Source organism: Colletotrichum fioriniae (assembly GCF_027942845.1).
Source record: "Colletotrichum fioriniae strain IMI 355084 chromosome Unknown scaffold_8, whole genome shotgun sequence".
Lineage (NCBI taxonomy): Eukaryota > Fungi > Ascomycota > Sordariomycetes > Glomerellales > Glomerellaceae > Colletotrichum > Colletotrichum fioriniae.
In genome coordinates, this window is record NW_027076844.1 from 2,331,994 (window position 1) to 2,355,276 (window position 23,283).

General features: G+C 49.2%; 5 protein-coding genes across 5 annotated transcripts; 4 read left to right on the forward strand and 1 right to left on the reverse strand.

The window, feature by feature from the left end:
- Positions 1-673: 673 nt before the first annotated feature.
- On the reverse strand, positions 674-7,404 carry N0V96_007430 (uncharacterized protein; the record flags this gene model as incomplete). The annotated part of the gene is made up of 3 exons (XM_065758016.1): positions 674-4,448; positions 4,747-5,228; positions 5,254-7,404. The coding sequence occupies 3 exons, from the start codon at positions 7,402-7,404 to the stop codon at positions 674-676; spliced, it is 6,408 nt and encodes a 2,135-aa protein (XP_065613539.1).
- A 2,921-nt stretch (positions 7,405-10,325) lies between these two features.
- Positions 10,326-14,346, forward strand: N0V96_007431 (uncharacterized protein; the record flags this gene model as incomplete). The annotated part of the gene is made up of 5 exons (XM_065758017.1): positions 10,326-10,445; positions 10,497-11,765; positions 13,047-13,515; positions 13,687-14,193; positions 14,240-14,346. The coding sequence occupies 5 exons, from the start codon at positions 10,326-10,328 to the stop codon at positions 14,344-14,346; spliced, it is 2,472 nt and encodes an 823-aa protein (XP_065613540.1).
- A 1,572-nt stretch (positions 14,347-15,918) lies between these two features.
- Positions 15,919-16,252, forward strand: ibp1 (Cdc25 phosphatase Ibp1; the record flags this gene model as incomplete). The annotated part of the gene is given in 2 exon segments (XM_053191577.2): positions 15,919-16,202; positions 16,222-16,252. The coding sequence occupies 2 exon segments, from the start codon at positions 15,919-15,921 to the stop codon at positions 16,250-16,252; spliced, it is 315 nt and encodes a 104-aa protein (XP_053051139.2).
- Positions 16,253-19,691: 3,439 nt separating this feature from the next.
- N0V96_007433 (uncharacterized protein) lies at positions 19,692-20,053 on the forward strand (the record flags this gene model as incomplete). The annotated part of the gene is made up of 2 exons (XM_065758018.1): positions 19,692-19,700; positions 19,877-20,053. The coding sequence occupies 2 exons, from the start codon at positions 19,692-19,694 to the stop codon at positions 20,051-20,053; spliced, it is 186 nt and encodes a 61-aa protein (XP_065613541.1).
- Positions 20,054-21,285: 1,232 nt separating this feature from the next.
- N0V96_007434 (uncharacterized protein) lies at positions 21,286-22,686 on the forward strand (the record flags this gene model as incomplete). Its single annotated transcript, XM_053191579.2, has 3 exons — positions 21,286-21,786; positions 21,850-22,478; positions 22,536-22,686. The coding sequence occupies 3 exons, from the start codon at positions 21,286-21,288 to the stop codon at positions 22,684-22,686; spliced, it is 1,281 nt and encodes a 426-aa protein (XP_053051141.2).
- Positions 22,687-23,283: the final 597 nt, after the last annotated feature.

Below are 23,283 nucleotides of genomic sequence, written 5' to 3' on the forward strand. Positions count from 1 at the left end.
GAGCATTAGTACAGAATCAATAATAGTTGCATTCTAAGACGAGAGCTGCCTTACCTGAGTGATGCACTTGTTGACCTTTGCAAGGCTACAAGACTCCCGAGGAACGGGGTTCGGGGCAGCAACGGCAGCCGAAACGGCGGCGAGAAGAACGAAGATGCTCAACTGCATGGTGAATGAAAGGGCAAGACGGGGTTGAAATTGGTGAGTTTGGTTGATGATGTGTGATTCAGATGATCGTCGATGATGACTCCCAAAGGCACGAGACAGACTTCAATGTCAGTTGCTGGCTCAAGGGCTCCTTCTTATATTTGAAACCTGCCTTTTAAATCGTCTCCAGAAATTAAAATCATAGCCCGAGCTCTACAAACCTATCCATCTTTCAGTCTCGTGCGCCTCTGAACCACGTACACGCTGTCATGGAGATACTCACCATGTGGAGCTGAAAGATTCGCATGCGTATGAGTGCGCTAATGATTGGCGGATAAAGAGGTGGTTTGCGCCAGCCGCTTCTGGGCAGAAGATCGTCCGGTAAAGTCTACGGAACTTTAAGGACTTGCCAGAAAAATTGTCGTATTCTCTAGTTTACCTGCATCCTCTTCTCTACTACAATCCCAGAAACGGAAAGGAAACGTTGGAATCCTCTTCCTTCAATTTACAGGCCCAAATTTCGATTTCACTCAACCGGCACGACATCTGATGAGGGACTAGGTGTTCTCAGCGATGTAACCACCACAGATCCCGTCAGCTTCACCTCCTCCTCACCATATCCTAAACGCTTCTGATCGCTCGATGTTTGGTTCCAGACTGGCGTTGTCGGCGTTCTTGAGAACACCATTGGCCTCGGGACTGACAGTGTAGGCTCACTTGAGCTATCTCCATCTACACTGCTTGTCCTACTTGTTTGCATGTATCCAATTGCGAGTAGGTATCGCAAGCTCTTCCTGAGAGACAACTTTACCGAGACCTGATGGTTCAGCTGGTCGTCAAGCGTCATTGTCCCTGGGGGCTGACCGAGTTTGCCGCCGGTGTCTTCAACAAAATGAAGAACCGGCCACAACCTGTGGCTTGGCCCTTTTGCGTTAACCTCTTCGTGCAAGCTCCTCAACCACCGTTTGGAGTCCGTCGGCTCCATTACGTGGCCCGTTTCCTGTTTGACGATATCCCAGTATTCTCCCATAGTGAGACCGTTCAAGACCTTCTTAACAACATGATAATTTCCATTGTTTTGAGGGTTAAAACAGCTGTCAAGAACTGTGTTGGCTACGAGATCAACGCCTGCAGCAGCGAGCCAGAGGTCGCGTTCGCTATCATTGAACATCCCAATGTCCAATGCACTGGCTGTCAGCCGCCAAAGGAAATCGTCCGTGTTGGAGATGCCGTCGGAGGAGCTGCCCATGATCAAGCCAGGTTTAACTATCGTGGCCAAACAGCCGAAGCCAGCATTGATCAGTCGTTCAGCGTATCGTGCGACCAAGATCTCGGCGACAAATTTGGTCTGACTGTAGGCCGGATACGACTTCAGCTCCGTAGCGATTTCTCCGACATCGTCGGGAGAAGTGGACAAGTGACCGCCTGATACGTAAGTTAGGCAAACTGGACGAGATGCTATTGCTTTTGTCAAAGCTGTCAGAATGTTGACCGTCGAAAGAATATTGGCTGGTGTCAGCGCCCGAAAGTCGGCCATCCAGTTGACAACTGCCCCATTGTGGACGACCGCATCAATCAAGTCACCACTGACGCTTGTGCCATCGAGTCGGGACCATAGCGCGTCTGAAAGACCGAGATGTGGGAGAGACAAATCGCCATGCCAGACTTCGATGCGATTGACATACTCTTCTTCCCACCAACCGCTGCCACGAGCAAGAGACAAGAGTCGCTCGGTAGCGTGGGCTGAGTCTTGACCTCTGACCAACACCACGGCCTTTTGAGTCTGCGGCCGTTGCAAGATCTGAGCCAGCAGTTGGTTCCCGAGAAATCCGGTGGCTCCTGTTAAGAGGATGATTTTGGGGGTTTGCATAGTCCTAATCTCTGCATGTGATCTTAGCAACGGCGAGGCTGCGAGTGATTGATCGTGAACTTCAATATCATGCATCAAGTCAATGATGTTGTCATCATGCGACCCTTGCTGATCTTCAAGGACCAATTGAGCAATGTCCCTGATGGTCGCCGCGCTATTCATGTACTTTTGAATCGGGATGCTGACATTGTAGGTTTTCCGAACGAATGTTGACAGTGAAATGACCTGGATAGAGTCCATCCCAGCGTAGTAGGGGTTGAAGTTATGGCCACGCAAAGTTTCTGCTCTCCGAGAATCCCCAACCGATAGAAGCTCGGCAAGCTTGTTGCTGATACTCAGAGCAATGTGCTCGCTAGCCACTAGCATGTCGGTGTCTTCCTCCACAATGCCGCGTTCTGAATTCTCTGCTATGCACAAAGTCGAAGCATATTCATTCAATGTGCGCCGATCAAGCTTCCCAGTCCTTGTGAAAGGAATGACCTCAACTGGGATCAAGTGCGAGGGAACCATGTAGGCAGGAAGCACGGAAGCCAGCTGCTGCGTCAAGCGACCAGAAATCCCCTCGATGATGTCTCTCTTCTCCGCAAAGCCGAACCCATGATTTTCCAGCTGAATGAAGGCAACGAGCGACTTGTTTGAAGACCCAGAGAGGACGAGGACGTCAACAGCTACAATGGAGCCTGGCGGTAACAGCTGTGTGAGTTGATGTTCCACCTCTCCAGGCTCAACTCTTTGTCCACGCAGTTTTAGTTGTGCGTCTTTCCGTCCAAAATACGATATTGAGCCATCTGAATTCAGCACTCCAAGATCCCCTGTCTTGTACATCCTTCTGGCAGCAATGCCAGTCTCGAACTGGGTGGTCCAAGCCGGATTCGTGATGAATGACTTGGCTGTCTTGTCTGGATCGCCGAGATATCCACGAGCAATACTCGGCCCTTCGATCAAAAGCTCACCGACAGTGCCGATTGGCGTCAGGATGTCATGATTGCCTGGATCGACGATCCAGGTGAGAGTGTTGGCTCCATGACCAATAGAATCCGTCTTGAACCTGCCACTACTGATATCAGCGGTGGTACAGACACTGCCTTCGCAAGGTCCGTAAGCATTGATGAGCTGCACAATCCCAGACCACGTCTCGATGCAATCCATGGTTATTGCCTCTCCACCCATGCAAATAGTCTTGATGCTGGGGAGATCTTTCGGCTCGAGAGTTCGTGCGAAGGACGGAGTGAAGAAGGCCCAATTCGCTTGAGACCTCGAGATAAACCCGGCAAGGTCGTTCATCCTCTCTTCATCAGACGGCACACATATGCAAGCTCCAAGAACGAATGAGTTGACAATCTCAATGATGCTGACGTCAAAGACATGAGCAGAGAATTGTAGGATCCTTGAGCTTTTGGACATGTGCATTCCGCTAGAATGAGCTTTGGCCGCTGAACACAAGGTCTTGTGTTCTTGAATGACACCCTTGGGCTGTCCGGTGCTGCCAGATGTAAAGATGACAGTTGCGGCATTGCATGGTTGAACCTCGTGATTGGAAAAGGTGGTAACTCCAAATTCCTCAACCTCGGCAAAGAAGTTCGAGTCAACAGCTACAGTGTGAACATCCAGTTTAGAGAATGCATATGCATTGCTACCAGAAGCAACAACCACGTTTGCCATCGTGTTATGGACAATGAACGCTTTGCGGTCTTGTGGATGCGCAGGGTCAAGAGGGACCATCGCGCCTCCAGCTTTGAGAATGGCAAGCATCGAAACGATGGTATACATCGACTTTTCGAAGCAATAGGGTACCATCTTTTCCGGCCCAACACCCAGTTCCATCAAGACTCGAGCAAGCTGAGATGCCATTGTGTCGAGTTGGGAGTAGGTCAGAGAGCCATCCCATGCGAAAACGGCTTGAGCGTCAGGTTGGGTGAGCACGTGTTCTTCGAAGACTGCGTGAACGCAAGTATCGACCGTTTGAGGCGTAAGACTGTTCCACTCCCCGATATCGAACAGATCCTGTGCAATGGGATTGCGGAAGAAATCATCCAGGACTTGGTATTCGGAAGATGCCAGGAAGTCAAGAGCGCTTTCGAAGTAATCGACAAGGCGTTCCATCTCGCCAACTTCAACAGACTGAGGATCGTAGTTCACATTCAGAAAGACCTCATTTTGTCCAAGGTTGCACTCAAACATGATAGCGTGAGATCTGAACTTGTCAAGGTCTTGAGGCCTATGATAGCCGATGAATGGACCGTTCGTCATTGCCATGTCGACCTCTGGCTGTACGATCATCATTGTTTGAAAGTCGCAGGCTGACCGGCATGATGAACTGATGCGAGCAATGTTCTGTATTCCCATTTGCTCGAAAGGAATCATGTTTACCGTGCTCATCTGTATGCTGTTAAGCAAGTCTCGGACCGTTGATGTGCCATTGCATCGTATCCTCAATGGAACAGTTGCGATGATTGGCCCGAGGATGGACTCGATATTGTCAAAAGGGGGCATTCCTCCCAGACGATGTAACACCAAAGACGACATCGTCAGAATTGCTAAAGCGGCTGATGACCAATGCCCAAGCTGCTCGCAGCATAGTAGTGGCAGTGGCATCCGTGCTTGATGTTGGCACAGGGACTTTTCGAAAAGAAAAAGCTGGCCCTTGATGATCCAGGGCACCATATACTGCAGATGATTTCTTTGGGAACGACGCGAACTCTCCTCCCTCGAAGACTGAGCTCCAATACCTCGATGCAGATTCCATATGCATGTCCTTGAAGTGCTTTATAAACGAGGCAAAGGAAACTTCAGTTGGCTTCAGAGCACCACGGAACGCATCCCGTACTGACTGAAGGGTAAGACCAACAGCCTGGCCATCAGTCACAGCGTGGTGCACTGTCCATACCATGTGAGAAGCGTCCCCCTTTGCGGTATAGACAATGCCGAACCGATTGAGCGGCACTCCAAAGGTTGAGGGTGCGTTCAAGTCCATCTCGAGATACTCTTCGAGATTGAAACTTTCGTTCCAAGTCAAATTCTCGTGGACTATGACTTGAAGCATACCCGAAGAAATAGTGTCAACCAATCGAACGCGGAGCATCCCATGAGCCTCGGCGACAGTCTCCCAAGCCATCTTCAACCTTGCAATGTCGATATTGACGGCGATGTCAAGAACGTATTGTACCAAGTAAGAGTTAGAACTTGAAGAAGATAGTGCCATGAGACCTTCCTGTAAAGGGGTACAAGGGAAACACATCTTCGATGTCTTCCGTGCTAATGGCACATTCGCAGGAAATCTCATCGAGTACTTCCTCAAAGCCTTCCTTGTTGATTAACTCGAACGGCCGTACCTCGACTGTAGTCTTCTTGAACTCAGTCGCAAGTAGACAAAGATCCTGCAAAGAGGGACTCTTGAAAATCTGAGCGACACTCAGTTGCAACCCTTTTCTGCGAGCAGCAGTTACTAGACTGATAGCCGCAAGCGAGTCTCCGCCAAGACGGAAGAAACTGCTAGTAGCCACGATCGCGGCAGGCTGAATTCCAAGTACCTCAGCCCAGAGGTCTCGCATGAGACAGAGCTGTGGCGTCTCTTCGACCTGCATGATAGCGTCGGTTTGGGCGAAGAGGTAGAATTGCTCGGCTGTCAAGGATGCGGCTTCACGTCGGAGTCTCTTGACATCCGCTTTCCCATTTGGGCTCAACGGGAAGTCCAAAAGAGGGATGTAGATTGATGGACGCATCCATGATGGAAGCTTTTGAGATATTTCCTCTTCGATCTTGGGGATCGCTTCTAGAAGAGGTAGGTGCCGCCGAGTCATGATATAGTTTGACGCAGTGTCTGGCCTTTGGTCAAATTCTCTCTGCAGGCAAACAAATGCGACGAGAATTTTAGACTGTGCCTTCGTGTCTTGAGCAGATCGATTAAGAACATCTACGACGATGTCCGGGGTGCGAAATGCAGCTCGGAGGTGGTACTCAACCTCTGAAGCCTCCAGACGTTGCCCTGATATTTTAAGTTGAGTGTCCTTGCGTCCTTCGAAATGAATCACACCATTCTCGTCGAAGCGGCAAAGATCTCCGGTCTTGTACAGTCTGGAGCGGCGACCGTGTTTCGCAAGCCAAGGCGGATCTCGAACGAAAGCTTGATTTGGACCTTCGTTGTCCGCAAAGTTCAAGTAGCCTCTTGCAAGTTGAGGGCTTTCTAGGAGCAGCTCACCGACTGCCCCAAGAGGTGACAAACGGTTAGGATCTTCAGGGTCGGTAATCCAACAGAGTGTACCAACCCCGCGTCCGATCGCTCCTGCCTTAGAGGAGAGTGACAATGGGTGCATGGTGGAAAATACAGTATTTTCGGTAGGGCCATACCCATTAATAAGGTTGCGACTGACTGCCCATGCCTCGATGATATCTTGGCCTAGGGGTTCGCCGCCGACGACGACAGTCGTTAAGCCCGGAACCTCAAAAGGCTCCAGCAGACGAAGCACTGAGGGCGTGAAGAACGCCCAGTTTACTCTCTTCTCCTGAATGACAGCTGTGATGTTGTCCAGTCGCTCGTCCGTGGATGGAATGACTACACATCCCCCGAAGACAAGTGTAGTCAAGATTTCCGCAATCGATGCATCGAAAGTGTGGCGAGCATATTGGAGAGTCCTAGTGTTGTGATTGAAACCAGTTGCTTGCCCGTGAGCCACGACACTTGCAGCGCAAGCAGAGTGGTCAATCATCACGCCTTTGGGCTCTCCTGTGCTTCCTGAGGTGAACATGACGTACGCAAGGTTCCATGGCAAGGCGGTCGAGGTGATTTGAGAGACGGATGAAGGGCTCATTTGGAACCAAGTGTTACCTAAGCCAAGTACATTCTGGGAAAAGCGCAGTAGGTGCTGCGTATAGATTTCGGAACACAAAACAACTTTGGCCTGGATCTTTTCCAAAATGGAAGAGGTTCGATTGTCGGGCTGAGAGGGGTCCAAGGGAACAAAAGCACCGCCGGCTTTGAGAACTGCTACAGTAGCTACAATGTTCCATATGCTCTTGTCAAAGAATAGCGCAACGGTGGATTCAGGGCCGACGCCACGCTGTCGAAGCTCTTGGGCAACTCTGGAAGAAGCCGCATGTAGCTCAGCGTAAGACAATTGACCGTCCCATGCATCTACAGCTGGGCTGAGGGGAGAATTCTGGATGTGCTTGTCGATCATCTTGTCCACACTGATATCGACATGGTCCGAGGAGCGCTCATTCCAGTCAAGGCACTGTTGGTAATCGCGGTCATTAATGAGCTCAATATCTGAAACTCTGGAGTAAGGGCTTGAGACAATGTTCTCCAGCACCTGCCGGAAGGTGGATAGGATGCATCTAGCTTGCCAGTCTGACAGACAGGACACGGTGTATTCGCATTTCAATAACATGCCTCGGGTGAAGTGGTCCCAATTGGCAGTAAAGAGCAATTCTACCTGAATAAGTTTAGTAGAAAAACATAAGTGGGTAATGTGCAGGCAGCAGCTCACATCTTGGCAGATTCCTTTCAGACTTGCCAATGACGGTTGATTCTCAAATGTCTGAAGGTCTTCCTCAAGGGCAGAGACTGACAACGCATGTCTGAAGATTCCCTCGTCCACTGGCTGACTGATTTGCGGGGTATCAAGTTCGATTTGGAGTAAAGGTAAAATTCTGTCATTACAACTGATGCTTTTACTCCAAGGTTGCCAGGTCTTTTCTTTGCCCTGGAAAGCCAAGCAGATACGCTCGCTGGGCGAGAAAGCCTGTAAACATATTGCGCATGCAAGTCGAATGATGGAAGAGGCTGAGCATTGTGCTTGTTCTTTGAGACTCTGAAACTTGTGGTGCTGGAAGAAAATCACCTCGACAGACCTCGAGGGTGTGTGGGAACCTAGATAGGTTGAAGCTGCCATTATTCAAGTCTTTTTCGTAGGCAAGAGATTTATCGGTGATAGAGAGAACGGAACTTGAACAGTACGCCGCTGCAATTTGAATCAACAAGTCGCAGAGGCTTTATGAATGCGAAGTATTGTGGTAGGTTGATTCGAGAGCTGTCCATCTATCTCTTAAGACTTCTGACTCCCCAATGGTTTTCGTTGACGCAACATAGATGAACATATCGACCGTCGCTCAGGGGCACAGAGGAGAAGCTCCTTCCGAGGTTCGACTGCGCCTCAAGAATGAAAATTTCTTCAACAGGCTGATTTCATCATCGGAGCATCTGAATTTGCCACGGTCCAGGGCAAGGGGCTGGTCACATACGCCCTACGCCGAGCGCCTTGGGGTGTTGAGAAGGTGGTTGCCTCGCGTCCATCCTATTACAGGACAAGCTTCGTCACATCCTTCAAGATTCCTCCCCAATATTCTCTACAAATCTTGGTAAGTAGGCAACAGTCTCACCGGATTTGATATAGTCACCGAGCTAATCTCATCAAATGAGGTAAGACTGTGGGCGATTCGTCAGCATCGTGAATTCGTGATAGTCGGAACAGCGCAGTTTGGAAGGTTCGGGCCCACGCCGTATGAAGTTTTCGTCACACAAAGAGGATACTGAAAACTTGGAGACCAATCGAGACCATCGGGCACAGATGACAGGAACTTTTTTCTGAATGTGTACAGCCTCTATCCTGTTTCAGGGGGACGGTCAGGATGCTGATCCATCCGCGCCAATCTAGCCATATTCCTCGGGCGAGATATGTGTTGACGACAGGCTAACGTACGAGCGAGGCTAATCACGGAAGAGGAAGTAAAAGTCAACCCTGTGAGACAGAATTCATCAGTTTTTGCAATTCTTTGGTATTATGCTTAGGTTGGGAAGCTGAACGAAGACATTAAATAGCTAAGCTCAACGGCCGGGACTGTTAGTCATCGAAACAAGTTGTCAAACTTGAAGTCGGCTGGGCTCACCTTGAATCTCAGATGAGACGGCAATGCAGCCTTACCATGTCGGTAGTGATCGATTGCAGCTGCAACACGCAGTTCAAGAGCGGGGTATATACTTCTTTGAATGTTAGTTTAGGCTAGGAAGCGGGATTCATTCTCTGATTTTGTGGACGTTCCCGCTCCTCTCTGACTGCTTATCAATTTTGGAACTAGCCGCGGAATCAGATGGGATCTGTCAACCGAAATGATTATATGGAGACAAGAATCATACCTTGCGAGGCTATGCCTTCTCTGGAAGGTGAGCGCTGGCTACACTTATGTGATTCGGAAGTCCGATCCTACCAATCAATTGAAAAAGCGAATCTTCCATCAAGTTGGTGGATGCACTCGGATGTGCTCGTTTCCATATGTTCTCAATGGACGCGGTTGAAGGATGAGACCACTGGTAAGCAGCTTCCTTTTCCGGTATCTTTCTGTCTAGGGTGAACGCCTTGTTCAGAGTATCTCTTCGTATCTAACTGGGCTGAACGAATATTACGCCGCAAGGATTGACGCTAAGAGTTGTGCAACCCATGTCAACCCAATGAGACACAGATGGAGTTCACAGACCCAAGGCTATCCTCGGGTCTTGGAAGTGCTACATTTCGCCCTCAGCTTCCGCAATGAGCGCTGACCCTGGACACCAAGCTTCCCGGATGTCTATCCGGCGACATACAATCCTTTGTCTGTCGGGCATGTCTGGATCCAGGATGCTCGGCCGGTGGGAGCGATGGAGCACCGTTGCTAATGGGTTGACCCCTCTGGTTCGTCCACGCTGCAGGTCTAGATCATTGAGGCCTTCTTGCTAATCCGAATGCTTTCTGCGGGTTGGCATTCCCGGAAGCCAGGATGCTGGGCGTTGCAGCCTTTTGTGTAGGATTTATGGGCATAAGCATTGAGCCCACTTCAGTCAGCTCTCAGGCCCTCAGTGGAAAGTTGCCACCTCGTCGTGATTCGTGAAATGGAAGTGAAAATGTTTTCTCTCTCGTTTAGCAATGTCTGACGGCTCGATACTCAGCTGTAGCTGGTCCCGACGCGATTCTCATGCAGACTTCGCCTCGTACTCTCAAGCTTTTTTCTATACATTTACTCAAGAAACCCAGAAAGATTCTCTAAAAGTTTTGAGTCACTCATATGTCTCACGATGGCACCGTTACAATCAGAGAAGACGGCAATGATTCAGACTGACGCGAAAGATTCCCTCCCATCGACCTCTAGCAGCTCGAACCGCGCGTCTATTACTGGAGAACGGGACATCGTCGTTGATGAAAAAACAAGCAATGTACTTTCGAGTGTCAAGAAACTTAGTTTAAAAACCGAGGAGGCAGCCAACACAGACGAAGCCGATGATGCAGGCGTCGACTATCCCAAAGGCCTCAGGCTAGTTTTGATCATTTTCGGGCTGGCCATGGCTGTCTTCCTGGTCTTCCTTGACATGACACTCATTGCCACCGCTATTCCGGCTATCACGAACCAGTTTAACTCCTTGCAACATGTTGGATGGTATGGCTCTGCCTACATGCTCAGCGTAAGACCCGAACTTCCATGAATCGCATCTTTCTCATTAACAAAAACTAAGCTTTGCTCATTCCAACTGGTCTACGGAAAATGCTTTGAGCTCTTTTCTCTCAAGTGGACCTTTATGGTGGCCATCGCATTTAGAGAAATCGGGTTGGCTGTCTGCGGAAGCGCCCCCAACTCGATTGCTTTCATTGTTGGACGAGCCATCACTGGGATTGGTTGCAGTGGCATCATCATCGGCGCCTGGGTGGTTCTCGCACACAGCGTACCCATTCGTCAACGTGCTGTCTACACGGGATTTCTTGGTGCATTCTCAGGTGTCGGTGGCATTATCGGGCCCCTCATTTCGGGAGCGTTGACTGACAGCCATCTCTCCTGGCGATGGGCGTTCTACGTCAGCATACCAATCGGAGTTGCGACGTTGGCATTGATCTTCTTCTGCTTTCGACCACCGCAGCAACCCGACCAAGGACAACCCCGGACTCTCAAGCAGAAGCTCATGGAGTTTGACATTCTCGGGCTCTCCATCTTCTTTGCTTGCATGATCTGCCTATTATTGGCCCTGCAATGGGGTGGGTCCCAATTCGCTTGGAATAGCGCTCCGATGACTGGCTTGTTGGTTGCCTTTGGTGTTCTGCTCATCAGTTTCATCGGTGTTGAAATCTGGAAAGGAGACAACGCCGCGTTGCCTCCTCGTCTTATGAAGATGCGGAATATCGCGTTCGCTTGTTTCTACGCTGCATGTATCGATGCAGCCTACTACACAGCCGATATATGGCTGCCAATTTGGTTCCAGGCTATCAAGGGAGAGTCTGCCAGAGAATCTGGGATCAAGCTCGTTCCCTATGTTGGCGGAGAAGTTATTGCCGCTCTAACCGCCGGGTACCTGGTCACTTACACAGGGTGGTACAACCCTTTCATGCTTGTAGCGACTATGTTGGGGTCTTTGGGTCTTGGCTTGATGACGACTTTCGAGCTCGACACCGGCCCGAGTAGATGGGTCACTTTCCCCGTCATCGCCGGCGTGGGAATTGGTCTGGGATCCCAGCAGCCAATGATGGGTGTCCAATCGACCCTCGCACTTTCTGATATACCGGCTGGTACAGCCGCTGTCACTTTGTTCCAGAACTTAGGACCAGCCATCTTAATGTCTGTCGCGAACACCGTCTTTGCTAATGGCTTAACGAAGCATCTGCATGGCACAGGAGGACTTGATGGACAAACGATTGCGGACATGGGGGCTACGAATCTCAAAGATATGATTCCGAAGGATCTACTCCCGGCTGTCATTGAAGCATACAACAGAGCACTCAAAGAGACTTTTACGGTGCCGATGGCTGTTGCAGTCATCTCTATCGTTGGGGTTGTAGGCATGAAGTGGGAAAAATTGCCCGGGTGAACCAACCGTCCGTCAACTTGCTCTAGCAACGTACACGAAATACTCGATCAATAAACGCATGAAATCTGTCTTTGCATGAGTGTAATGCTACTTACTTCAAGATGTATTGACGCAAATAATGTTGACCTCCGACAATTACGCAAGAAATCTAACAACCACCATGTGATCCTTTGAGCGGGTCGGATTCATACTTGACTAACGCAAAAGACATTCTCATAACGATCCTGTGAGTAGGTACGGTATGAGACCTGAGTCTCTTGACTACTTACCTTAAACATTCAAACTCTTGTGTAAATTTAAGCTTGATGTTAGGTTCGTCCAAAGTGCAGTGCTTCTTATTCTTTTCTTTTTTTTCTTCTTCATTCTCCCTGTTGCTAGACTACTAACATCAGTTCCGAAACCCGCCCTTTTTGTTCTAGACTCTTGACCAAACACTTGAAGCCTTTTGGCTGTTCAAGTTGTAGGCCTCCCTAAAGAAGAATCTGTTTCTAAATTCTCCGGAGGATGGTAGTCTACCTTTTTGTGGTTAGCTACAAACGGGGTGAAGCGATGCGAGATTGAGTCTTGCCTATGAAGGACCGCTCTACAGCATGGCGCTTGAATGGAGATTTTCGTACTCAAGCCTAATCTCAACCAATCTCAGGCACACCCCTGGCTGAAAATAGAGGCTGTCAGATCTAGAGGACCAAAAGGGACTTTGGTAGAGTGAGACGAAAGATATAACCAAAAAGAATGCTTTCTAGCGCCGAGTAGGATTACCAGTAAGACTTCCAACAGGATGTTGCCAACGTGAACCAACGCAAATCTGACAGGTGAGATTCCTCTTTGGGAAAGATGCAGCACTTCGGCAGGGTTGTTCCGCGCATTAACTGCCGTTGGTCCAATACGCATGTCTTTAAGCAAACATGTTTGCTACTCAGTCATCAGAACAGGAATGCCTCCCGTCAATATTGCCTCATCCGCAGTTGTTTCTGCCTGGATCACTGAGCCAATGGACGAAAGAAGATCAAGGTATAAACCTGCTTATCTTCTTCAGCGGCTCTTCCTCCCTCGTCTAAATGGGTCACATGTGCCCGCATGCTCAGAAGAATATCACCTTTCTCCACAGTGTGGACTATGGTCCTCAAGGGGTGACAGGGTCTAGGGTATACAAGAAATGTATTTAAGATGTGTTCGGTCCGGCAGATCGAGAGAGATTGAAGCCTGAAGATCTTGACCTCAAACTCATCGACTCTGTCAACATGGCTCCCCCTCTTCCGAGCTGACCAGATCGGCTCACTCATTCGGCCCGCCTTCCTGCTCGAGGAGAGGGGTCCTTTGGGCTTGTATGGCAGCAAGTTGTCCGAAGATCAGGCTGCTGTCACATCTGCTTCAATCAAGTACGCCGTTCAGAAGCAGCTGAAACTCGAAATCAGGCCCATCACCTCTGGCGAATATGAAAGAACCATCTTCTTCAGCGGCTTGTTTGAGAATATTGAGGGGATGACAGTTAGGAACGATCTCAGGATTCCCCAAGACTTCCGACCCAACCTACCTACCTTCATCGGACTTGCTAAGATGGGATACAATCACTTCTCCGCTGTGCCCGCCACGGGAAAGATCAAGTTCGTGGATTCGGCTTACCTTCCTGCTTGGGAGATGATTAAGAAGACAGTCCCTCAAGAACGCTGGAAGGACTGTAAGATGTCCATACCGTCCATCTCTTGGCAACACATGTACCTTGCAAACGGCACAGCGTTTGCCCCTGGGGTTTACACTTCTGACAAGGACTATTTTCTCGACCTCGCGGCAGCATTTCGTTCAGAAATCCGAGCTCTCTATGATGCGGGCCTCAGATCGATACAGGTAGACGATCCAAATTTAACTTTCTTCGTCACAAAGGGCTTCAGAGAGGGTCTTAGGGGTGATGGCATCGACCCTGAGGCCCTGTTGGACCTCTACATTTGGGCGCACAACCAGGTCTTGAGGGATTTACCAACTGACTTGCATATGGGCATTCATCTTTGTCGCGGCAACATGCCTGGTCAGCCGTCTTTCGCCAAAGGATCTTACGAAAAGATTGCCGCCAAGGTTTTCCCCAGGCTCAACTACCACACGTTTTACCTAGAGTTTGATGACCCTCGAGTGTCTGGACACTTTGATCCGTTGAGATTTGTTCCCAAAGGGAAGAATGTGGTTCTTGGCCTCGTTTCAACAAAGGTTGCAGACCTTGAGAACAAGGAGGCATTGATCAAGAGGGTTTATGAGGCTGCTGGAGTTATGGCAAAGGCGCAAAGACGGAACGTCTCGGAAGTTCTAGCAGACTCACTCGCTGTGAGTCCTCAGTGCGGCTTCGCTAGCTTCAGTGTCAACCAAGGTGCAACTACTGAGGACAGAATGTGGGAAAAACTTGTCCTTGTTAGAGATGTGGCGAGGTCTATCTGGAAAGATGCTGTTTGATGGGGCGCTTGCTCCGAGTCAGTTCTGGAATTATATCGAACGCAGCCAATTCCCGACTTTATCTAAGTAATGTTACTTGTAAACTTGTCGTGATGGCTTCAACCATCCATGGCCTCACCGCATGTCACGTGACCTCGGTTACATAATCACCCGAGGTCCACACTCGCTTACACTCTCTATTTCAGGGCGAACCTCGTGCCCATTTCCTACTTTCAATAGATAACCGTTCTCTACATTTAACGTCGATGCCCCTATTTGTGACTATACGACAAAACTCTAATCAAGTCTATTCCGTCATGGTTCCGACTACGATAGGCCTATGCATGCACCGTGAGAACTTCAAGGACGTTAAGAGCTCGACCCAGCAGAAGATATCACTAACACAACGTTAAGTAAGGTAACAGAACAGGAAAGAGAAATCATGGTGATAGCCTCGTCGACTGTGACTTGAGTGCTACTTTGTCTGAAGTCTCACTTTTCCTTGAAGCACAGAAGAATATCCCTGGCCCAGAACCTCGGGGTGTAGCGTAGTCCATAATGATTCTGGATCGGAGGCGGCGTTCCAAACAAGCGCCGAGGCCGAGATGACAGGTGGGCCGCGGAACTAAGTCCCGGACAACAGCTTGGTTGATCGTCGTACCATGCAATTCGCCCATCAATTGGGGCATTTGCAGTCTTTCGTCAGAACGATTGGTTCTTAGAATACTCTCAATCATTGAGAGAACCGACACCGAGCAAGATGAGACCAGCACGAAGAGAAACCTGGCCGGTCACAGCGCAGATCAGCGCCTCAAGAGGCCAAGCCAATGGACTAACGCAGTCCTCGATTTTCTCGTTAACGGTCAACTCTGGCAAAAATATCGATAGGCGTCATGGTGATGTACCAATCGTCGATGATACCATGAAGTCGTCTTAACAAACCAATCGAGGTGGTCTAAGAGCGGAGATGCGCCACATAACATTGAGGATAGACTGCTAGCCTGGGCCCTGGCCCTTGATATGAGTTTTACTTAAGGTTGATTGAGCGTTTTGAATGGAACAGGATGTTTTAATCATCATTAACGTCACAGGTGTGTCCAATGTGGAAGTATCCGAGTCTCCAGGAGAAGTTGAGCTTGAAATTGATCATATGCCATACTGAAAGAGCAGCAAGAACAAACATTATGTAATCACACTGAATTGGCAGGGATGCCCCACCAGCTGCGCGACAGGGATAAGGTGCCGACCTTCCATACGGATACTTGCCCCGCGCGCATCGAAGCTCCCCACCAAAACTCAAAGCTGTCGCGATTAACTTCAAGAAAGCTCCGACGTCACTCTGCCATTTCGCGCGTCTCACCGGAAGACGCCTTTCCATTTCCTCGAGGTTTCTTGGCTGACCACCGACCACGAACTATGGCGACGATTGGGAACTCTCCAGCGCATCAGTGCTGCCAAACTCTCCACCCTGCTGTTGGCAGACCAGGCTGCAAGCACTTCGTCTGTGGCCGTCGTAGATGTTCGCGACGATGGTTAGCTTCTTTCTTGACCTCATTCAAAGAAACGCTAGAGTGCACTGCTAAACTGTATCCTTCCCACAGACTACCTCGGCGGTCATATAAAAGGCTGCATGAACATGCCCTCCAGAAGTCTCGATGCTACAATGCCCACCCTCATGCGCCGCCTCGAAGGCAAGAAGACGGTCGTATTCCACTGCGCTCTATCGCAGCAACGCGGACCCAGTGCTGCCCTTCGATATCTCCGAGAGCGCGATCAGAATCTCACCTCTAAGACCACTACTGACTCGGCGGAGGACTCGGCATCTGCGGAGCCCCAGACAGTATACGTTCTCGATCGCGGATTCGTCGGTTGGCAGGAAAAGTACGGCGAAGACGAACGATTGACCGAGGGATATAGCAAGGAACTCTGGAAAGATGGCTACTGGATGTAAGCTTCTGAAACCTAGGCTTGATGCTTTCGAGTCACTGCGTTTCTAGGTAAAGGAACAGAATGCCTGATGGCCCAATGGGTATTTACTCGGCCTTGGTGCGACTCCGTATCCAATAGCCCGCAATGTCGTGTCAAGATTGCAAAGTGGATGTCTACTCTTTGGTACTAAAACTCCAGCTCTTCCAAACCAACAGGCAATATTGGCCGAATTGTTAGCCTCGTTTTTGTTGAGGCATTCGGATGGGCTGGTAGCTGTGCCTTAAATATCCGATTGTTCGTTGTCAAAACTCATGTTTCTCGCCTTTGAGACATGTTATTTGATGAAAGTATCCATTGGTACTGTCTTGCGATCTATACCGGGTCGGAATGACCCTCAAGACATGCTCTCTACTGCTAGATTAGTCTACAAGTCTACAGAGGGCAAGCCCTATTTCTCTGTGTCCTACTCTTGAGTTCATGTAGGGATCTCTCGACGTCATGGAACTCAGCCCAGCCACTATCAAACGAGGTCTCCAAGTGCTTCTGACTGCCTGGAAATGAGGCTATCAAGGTCGCCTAGTGAACATACTTTGAAGCTCAGGCGTCAGGCTTGTGCATGTCGATCAAGGTACCAGACACCAATACTCGAACACACTTGATGGAGAAACATCAAGCTAAACTTATACATTTCCAAATTCTAGTCAATTGGCGTTGTTCCTCTATATATATTTACTTGAAACTCTTTCACGGCATTGCCTCGAATCACTCTGCAAGCTTTGAGGCCATTTCTGCAGTGCTCGCACTCAAAGTTCATCAGACCAAGAAGACTTAAGTTCAGCTCTATTATAGCCACCGCTCAGGAAGAGGTAGTCGACATGTATACTTCTGGAGAAGTAGCTTGGGACTATCATCGGAAGCTTCGCAATACTGACTTCAGTCTTGTGGACTGCGTTTGCTGCTCATCAGGAATCTCGATCAGAAAACAACAAACTCTCATCTACTGAATTCGCCGCTGTCTGTTGCCTGAAATTCTTTGGATGTCTCATCCTAACACCGCCGATACTGGCCTACGGCATTGTGGTTCTTTGTCTGGCAATTGCCTCTATTATCCCCAGCATTCTCTTCAGAGCTTGCGTCGAACCCGTCTGCGGGCCTTTCGCTTGCAGCAAAACCGCAAACGTGCCCGACATCTTGGATATCGCCTTCTACCCTTGCTGTTATGTCATCCAGTACTGGAGGGTCTACAGTATGTGGCTCGTCGGAGACGATTGAGAGGACCCAACATCTGCAAAAGCTTCAATGACGAAGACTGAGGGCTCAGAGAAGGCAACTGAAAGCCAAACCGGCGAGCCAAGCTCCAGGTGATCGAGGTAAGTAGGACGATCTGCTTCGGTGGTGTCTTTGCACTACCTAGGCTAACGACACTCAGAAAACAAGTCGTTCCGAAAATTTTAAAATCCGTTATGGTGCACCTAGATCATTTCAAGAATCTACGTAAGGTACGGTGAGGTTCAATTTCGAAGAGGTTCTAAAGGGAGCTCTCACGGACATGTCACCTTCCAGTAAGGTACGAACATGAAGTAACCCTAAGGTACCTCAAGGTACATAGTATGAACACGAAGTAGATCAGTTTCAATAAGTTCAAGTTTTGATGTCCCTCTGGTCATTCCGAACCAATTGAGTAATACTGATTTCTTCAATGATAATGACGGCTTACCTTCTATTTTTGAGATGAACACCTGGGTAATGGGTATCGTCCCATCTGCATTGATCCTGAATATTTCAAGCTGGCATAATGCCAAGCAAGCAGTATGCCAGTTTCCCAGCCGTCCTAGAGTGACTTGTGTTTTCATCTCCTCACCATCCTTACTACCCCAAGGCGGAACCGGCTTCGCCCATGTCATCATATTCGCCTTGGCCACCTTTGAAAGTCAAGCCAAGCCATTGGCATTCTCAATGTCCGGGGATTCCAGCCAGTGTCTAATCTTCAAATTTGTCACAGGGTCAGTCATGCTTAATCATAGGATGCATTGATGGTGTCTGCGCGACATGTCCAGCCATAACTCTGCTCGTGAACCTAAGTCCCAACTCGCATCAGAGATGGATAGACTTAGTGGAAATACCACGCCAAGGTCCGTATTTTTGAGACAAAATTTCAGTACAGTGTACGCATCTCTCCGCTTCAGGCAGAGTATCTGGCTGATTTGCAAAACTGCCGACTTCAGCCAGATGTGAGGTGAATGAGTGTTTAACCCTCACAACTTGACTGTTTGGAAATTTGCATGCTCATGATCAACTCAGTGAGGCTGCTTCCCATGAAAGCATAATATAAAGCATTAAACAAATTCTACATTTAATGACTACCTTGACCCCGTAGAATAGCCGTGGTGAATGCTAAAATGAAAACGAACGCCGATTGCAGATCATCAAGCGGGTGTATTCCTCATGCTATAGATTTAATCTCCTTCAATTGGTGGGACTATCAAGAAGCACCAAGTGTCAGAAAGCCAAGTTATCGGATTGTTTTCAATTCGGACATCATTTCTGCACCAACGACGATGACTTTGGGATTCCAAGCCTTCGAAAAAGGAAACTCTGTCAATCATTCCAAGGATTTAGTGAGCCGTGAAGATTTTCCGCGGCTCAAAACTCCGTGTAGATAGATTAACCAAGCATGCATATCACATGTATGGGGTACTCTTGCCTGAGGTACGTAACATTGCTCGATGCGAGCCCCCTCATACAGTTCCTTCGCTGTGTGTCGAGGCTTCATGCTTTCTGGACTGAAATTCTCTATAAAATGTCTCCGCCGCAATCATCATGAGGACGAGAGCGCTACATCCTAATCCCGGTTTTCTACACTTACAAGCTTTTTTTTTTTCGTTTTCAAAATCATTTAGAGCGATGCTCAGCAACATCGGAGTCCTCGCCGTTGCTCTTCTTGGGGCCCTTCCCACGAGCTTAGCATGCCTAGGGTACGAGGGCGGTCTGCCTAAGGCCACTTCCAACAAACAAATATCTGCTCCCATCTACGTCAAATCTGGTGAGGTCTTTGACGGCGGTTGGGCCAAATATGATAGGAACCCCACCTCTTGCAGAGAGCAGGTGGAAGGAGGTATGATGAGGAAACTCCTCTTTTTAACCCATGTTACTCTCTGCCCTACCTACGCCGTTGTACCCATACTTGTGCTTACAATGTGTGACAACCTTAGGTGAGAAAGACACAGCTTTCGTTTTGCAGAAAGGTGCCACTTTGCGAAACGTCATCATTGGAAAGACGGCTGGGGAGGGCGTTTACTGCCTGGGAGGGGGATGCAACATCGAATTCGTCTGGTTCGAAGATGTTTGCGAGGACGCCGTCTCCATTGTAAGTCCTCGACCTGTACTTTTTGCACGCTATGAATCGCTAAGCCACCTGAATCCTTTAGAAGAACGACAAGGCCGGTGATGTTACCTGGATTGTTGGAGGAGGAGCCTACCACGCAGCCGACAAGATCATTCAGCATAATGGCTGCGGTCGTGTGAACGTGAGTTACCCAGTACCCACGCACATTCACCGTTGACTAATTTCCAAAAGATCATTAACTTCTATGCAAACGATTACGGCAAGGTCTATCGCTCGTGCGGAACAGTGAGTCATCCCTCTTCAAGCTTCATACGAGTTTAGCAGAGAGCTCACCACATGACAATAGTGCGAGAAGTGCGCCCGTGAGGTTTACATCGAGGGCGTGACTGCCCGCAATGGAGGCGAGGTGGCCGGAATCACCAAGGCCAATGGCGACAAGGCAACTCTGGTAAATGTCTGCACCGATGCTAAAACCCCTTGCCAGAACTACAGTGGTCCTGGCGTCAAGGACGGCCCTTGCTGAGTGAGAAATCAAGCCTGGTTCTGTGCATATTGTCTCACTATCAGCATTCCTAGTGGTGCTGGTAAGGTGGTGAACCTAGAAGCTCTCCGTCCATTTCCAAAACCCGCGAGTCCCAACTACAAACGAGATTGCGTACGAGACCACCTCATCCGCTCATTGGAATTCATATCGTCTTCCGGATCAAAGTCACAATTATCATTAGTGCAATATGCATTTCTGCCTGCTTTAGTACTGAATTGCCAGTCCATAGAATCGAGGAAGTGTCTCGAGCCATTGATAATTACCCCAATCAACTACCTTAAGAATCAAGACGACCAATTTTTTTAGGTTCGTGCATACTAATCCTTCTTGCCATGCTGCACTGGAAGTAGCACAGCCCCCGGCGATGTTCAATAGTGGCTGGGCAGGCAGTCCTGTCATGGTGCACCTCCCTAGCGATTCCATAAGTAGTTGTCTCGATGTGGTATTGACTATGTAATTAGCTTCTGGGTACAAGCCATTCTGAAGCCGTCGTGTAGAGATCGACGAGACCATGCCAATTCCCACCATGTGGCCACACTACCGTGTCTTTTACTCCCAACGTCACGGCCAATGATAGGAGCTGTGATGACGAGGTTTATCTGATATAGATCAATCCCGTGAACTCCGGTAGATTCAATATCAACAGAATGCGGGGAAAATCAACTTAGATACCGTGTGTGGATAAGCCTTGCTGCTCCGAGTGGTTGGCATTACCGGGTAATGCTTAGCCGCAAAAGCCACACCTTCAGACTCACCGAGCGGGTAATGCCCACCCGCGATACACGTCTCTAAGAGGCCAACTCCACGGTTAGTCAAAAGATAGAGCAACCCTGCTGAAATGTTACACTTCCGCGGAAGTGAGAGTGTTGGTTAGTCTGATTGATCGGCGACTGAGAGCTGAAGATAGGGATGTCTCGAAAGATGGCACTTGTTGGAGTTTTGGTGTTCTGAATGAGAAGCATCAGCTCGAGCGCTCCTCTATCTTTGATAGGCCTAATCAGCGCCGGATCCGCGAGGAGAAATGTTCACGACATATAAGAACCAGCGGCCTCAAAGTCTATGGGAGATGTTCCCTTCAACGTATCATCACTACCGAAAGTCAAACTCCAGGGGACAATATCTTACCTATCGATTACTGTGAGTAACTCTCCGTTCTAACTTTAAGAGTGATAACAAAGCTGACCAAGTCACAGTATCAATATACGCTTGAAATGGTCCAATTCAATCTGACCGAAGACCAAAAGGCTTTGCGCGCCAAAGGAGCCAAGGTTGCAAAAGAAGTCCTGACACACGCCTACGCAGATTATTCTAAGCACTCTGACCAACTTACACGATTCCGAGCCACTCGGCCTTACTACGGCAAGTTAGTAAAGGAGGGATTACTAAAGGCCTTTGTCCCCAAGGCTGCAGGCGGTGATGCAGATACCCTCTTGGAGACGGCCTTCCTTCTGGAAGAGCTTTATGCAGTCGAGTCTAGCATTGTGATTCACCTGGTTGGCAGTGCTTTAGGACTCTTGCCTCTGGTTCTTGGCGGTACAGCCGAGCAGCAGAAGAGGTTCTTGAAGCCATTTCTCTCCGGTGAAGGGGACCCCCTGGCGAGCCTGGCTCACTCAGAACCAGGCGGCACTGCGAACCACCTTGAGCCAGGAGGAAAGGGCCTTGGAGTAACTGCTAGGAAAGGAGGCGATTTTTACATTGTCAATGGCGAGAAGGTAAGAAATCTATTCAGTTCAGTTGAACTCTATAGCTTCATAATAAGTCTAATCTTGCAATAGCTATGGACCACAAACAGTGCCGGCTGGGACGGCAAAGGAGCCGAGCTTACGTGCCTTTGCGCACGGTATTCTGAGGACGGCGGCTCAGAGAAGTCCGGCGTCAACCCTGCGGATAATCTGATGGTATTTATGGTGACTCGAGAGGTTGTGGCTCAAAATACCCCGGAGGCCTTTGAGCTTCTCAGCGAACCTGAGCTTTTCGGGCACATCGCTGTCACTGGCCCTCACACCCGATACACCAACTTCAAAGTGCCAGCTGATCACGTTTTGTTTGCCCCCGGCAAGGCTGGACCATACATCGAGCAAGCTTTTGGCATTTCCGGAGCCCTGGTCGGCGCCATGGCCGTCGGTACCATGCGCGCCGCATTCGAAAAGGCACTCGGATTCGCAAAGAACGACCATCGCGGCGGATCGATGCCCATCATCCAAAGACAAAGTCCTGCAGACCTGCTCATCAGTGCAAAGATCAAGATTGATACCTCCCGAATGCTAGTATGGAAAGCACTCGACGGCTTGGACAACGGTCCTGGGGATGCAAAAGCTCGCTTTGAGTCTTGCCTGACAGCCAAAATCTACAGCAGTGATTCGGCAGTCACCTGCGTGTGGGACTGCATGCAAGTGGTTGGCATGTAAGTCAACTTTCTCTCTTGAATTCAGTACTTGAATGTATTCTTACGAAAGACCAGGACCTCGTACGCTGAGAGCGCTGGCTTCTCGCGCCTCCTAGCAGATGCGGCTGTTTTCCCCTTGTTTGATGGGGGCAACGTTGGCATCAGGCGACGCCAGTTCCAGAAACTAATGTGTGAGGAAGAGTACAAGCCGTGGGCAAATCTGTAGTCACCCTCATGCGAAAGAGACTTGCTCCTCATATCTAATCGTGTCTCCCTTCAAAGACTTCCCAGTCGATGTCACTCGAGTCATGAAGGCGGACGGAGCTTGAGCTAGAAGTCTTGTTTATAGCACACCTTGGTCGTCTGGGTTTGAACCATTTAACTGTAATTAAATCATTCAAAGATTAATTCGAAACTGCGGCGGTCTGTATGCTCGATTCCAGCGTGATTCGTATCTATGTCATTTAAGGTTCATCGGGAGGAATCTATACTAGCAAGCACCGCAGTGACGGCCCCGAATACGGCTACACTACCTTGTTGGCATGACGATATTGTTCTGGCTATCTCAAGTGCTTATTTGCATTCCACTCTCGCAGTCTCCACTCTGCTTTAGATAAATCAGTCCTTGGCCAACCTCGATCTTGTGTAACCATCACGATCACATTTGCAACCCAATCCGAATTCTTCGACAACTTCATCTCACCCTTGAACAAAGCCATGGATCCTCATCTACAAGTCTTAGTCAACCACTCGGTGACGATGGCCACCGTCTTCTCTGCAGTCGTACTGGCGGTTTCCTTCCTGACGGCGGCTATCGACATGC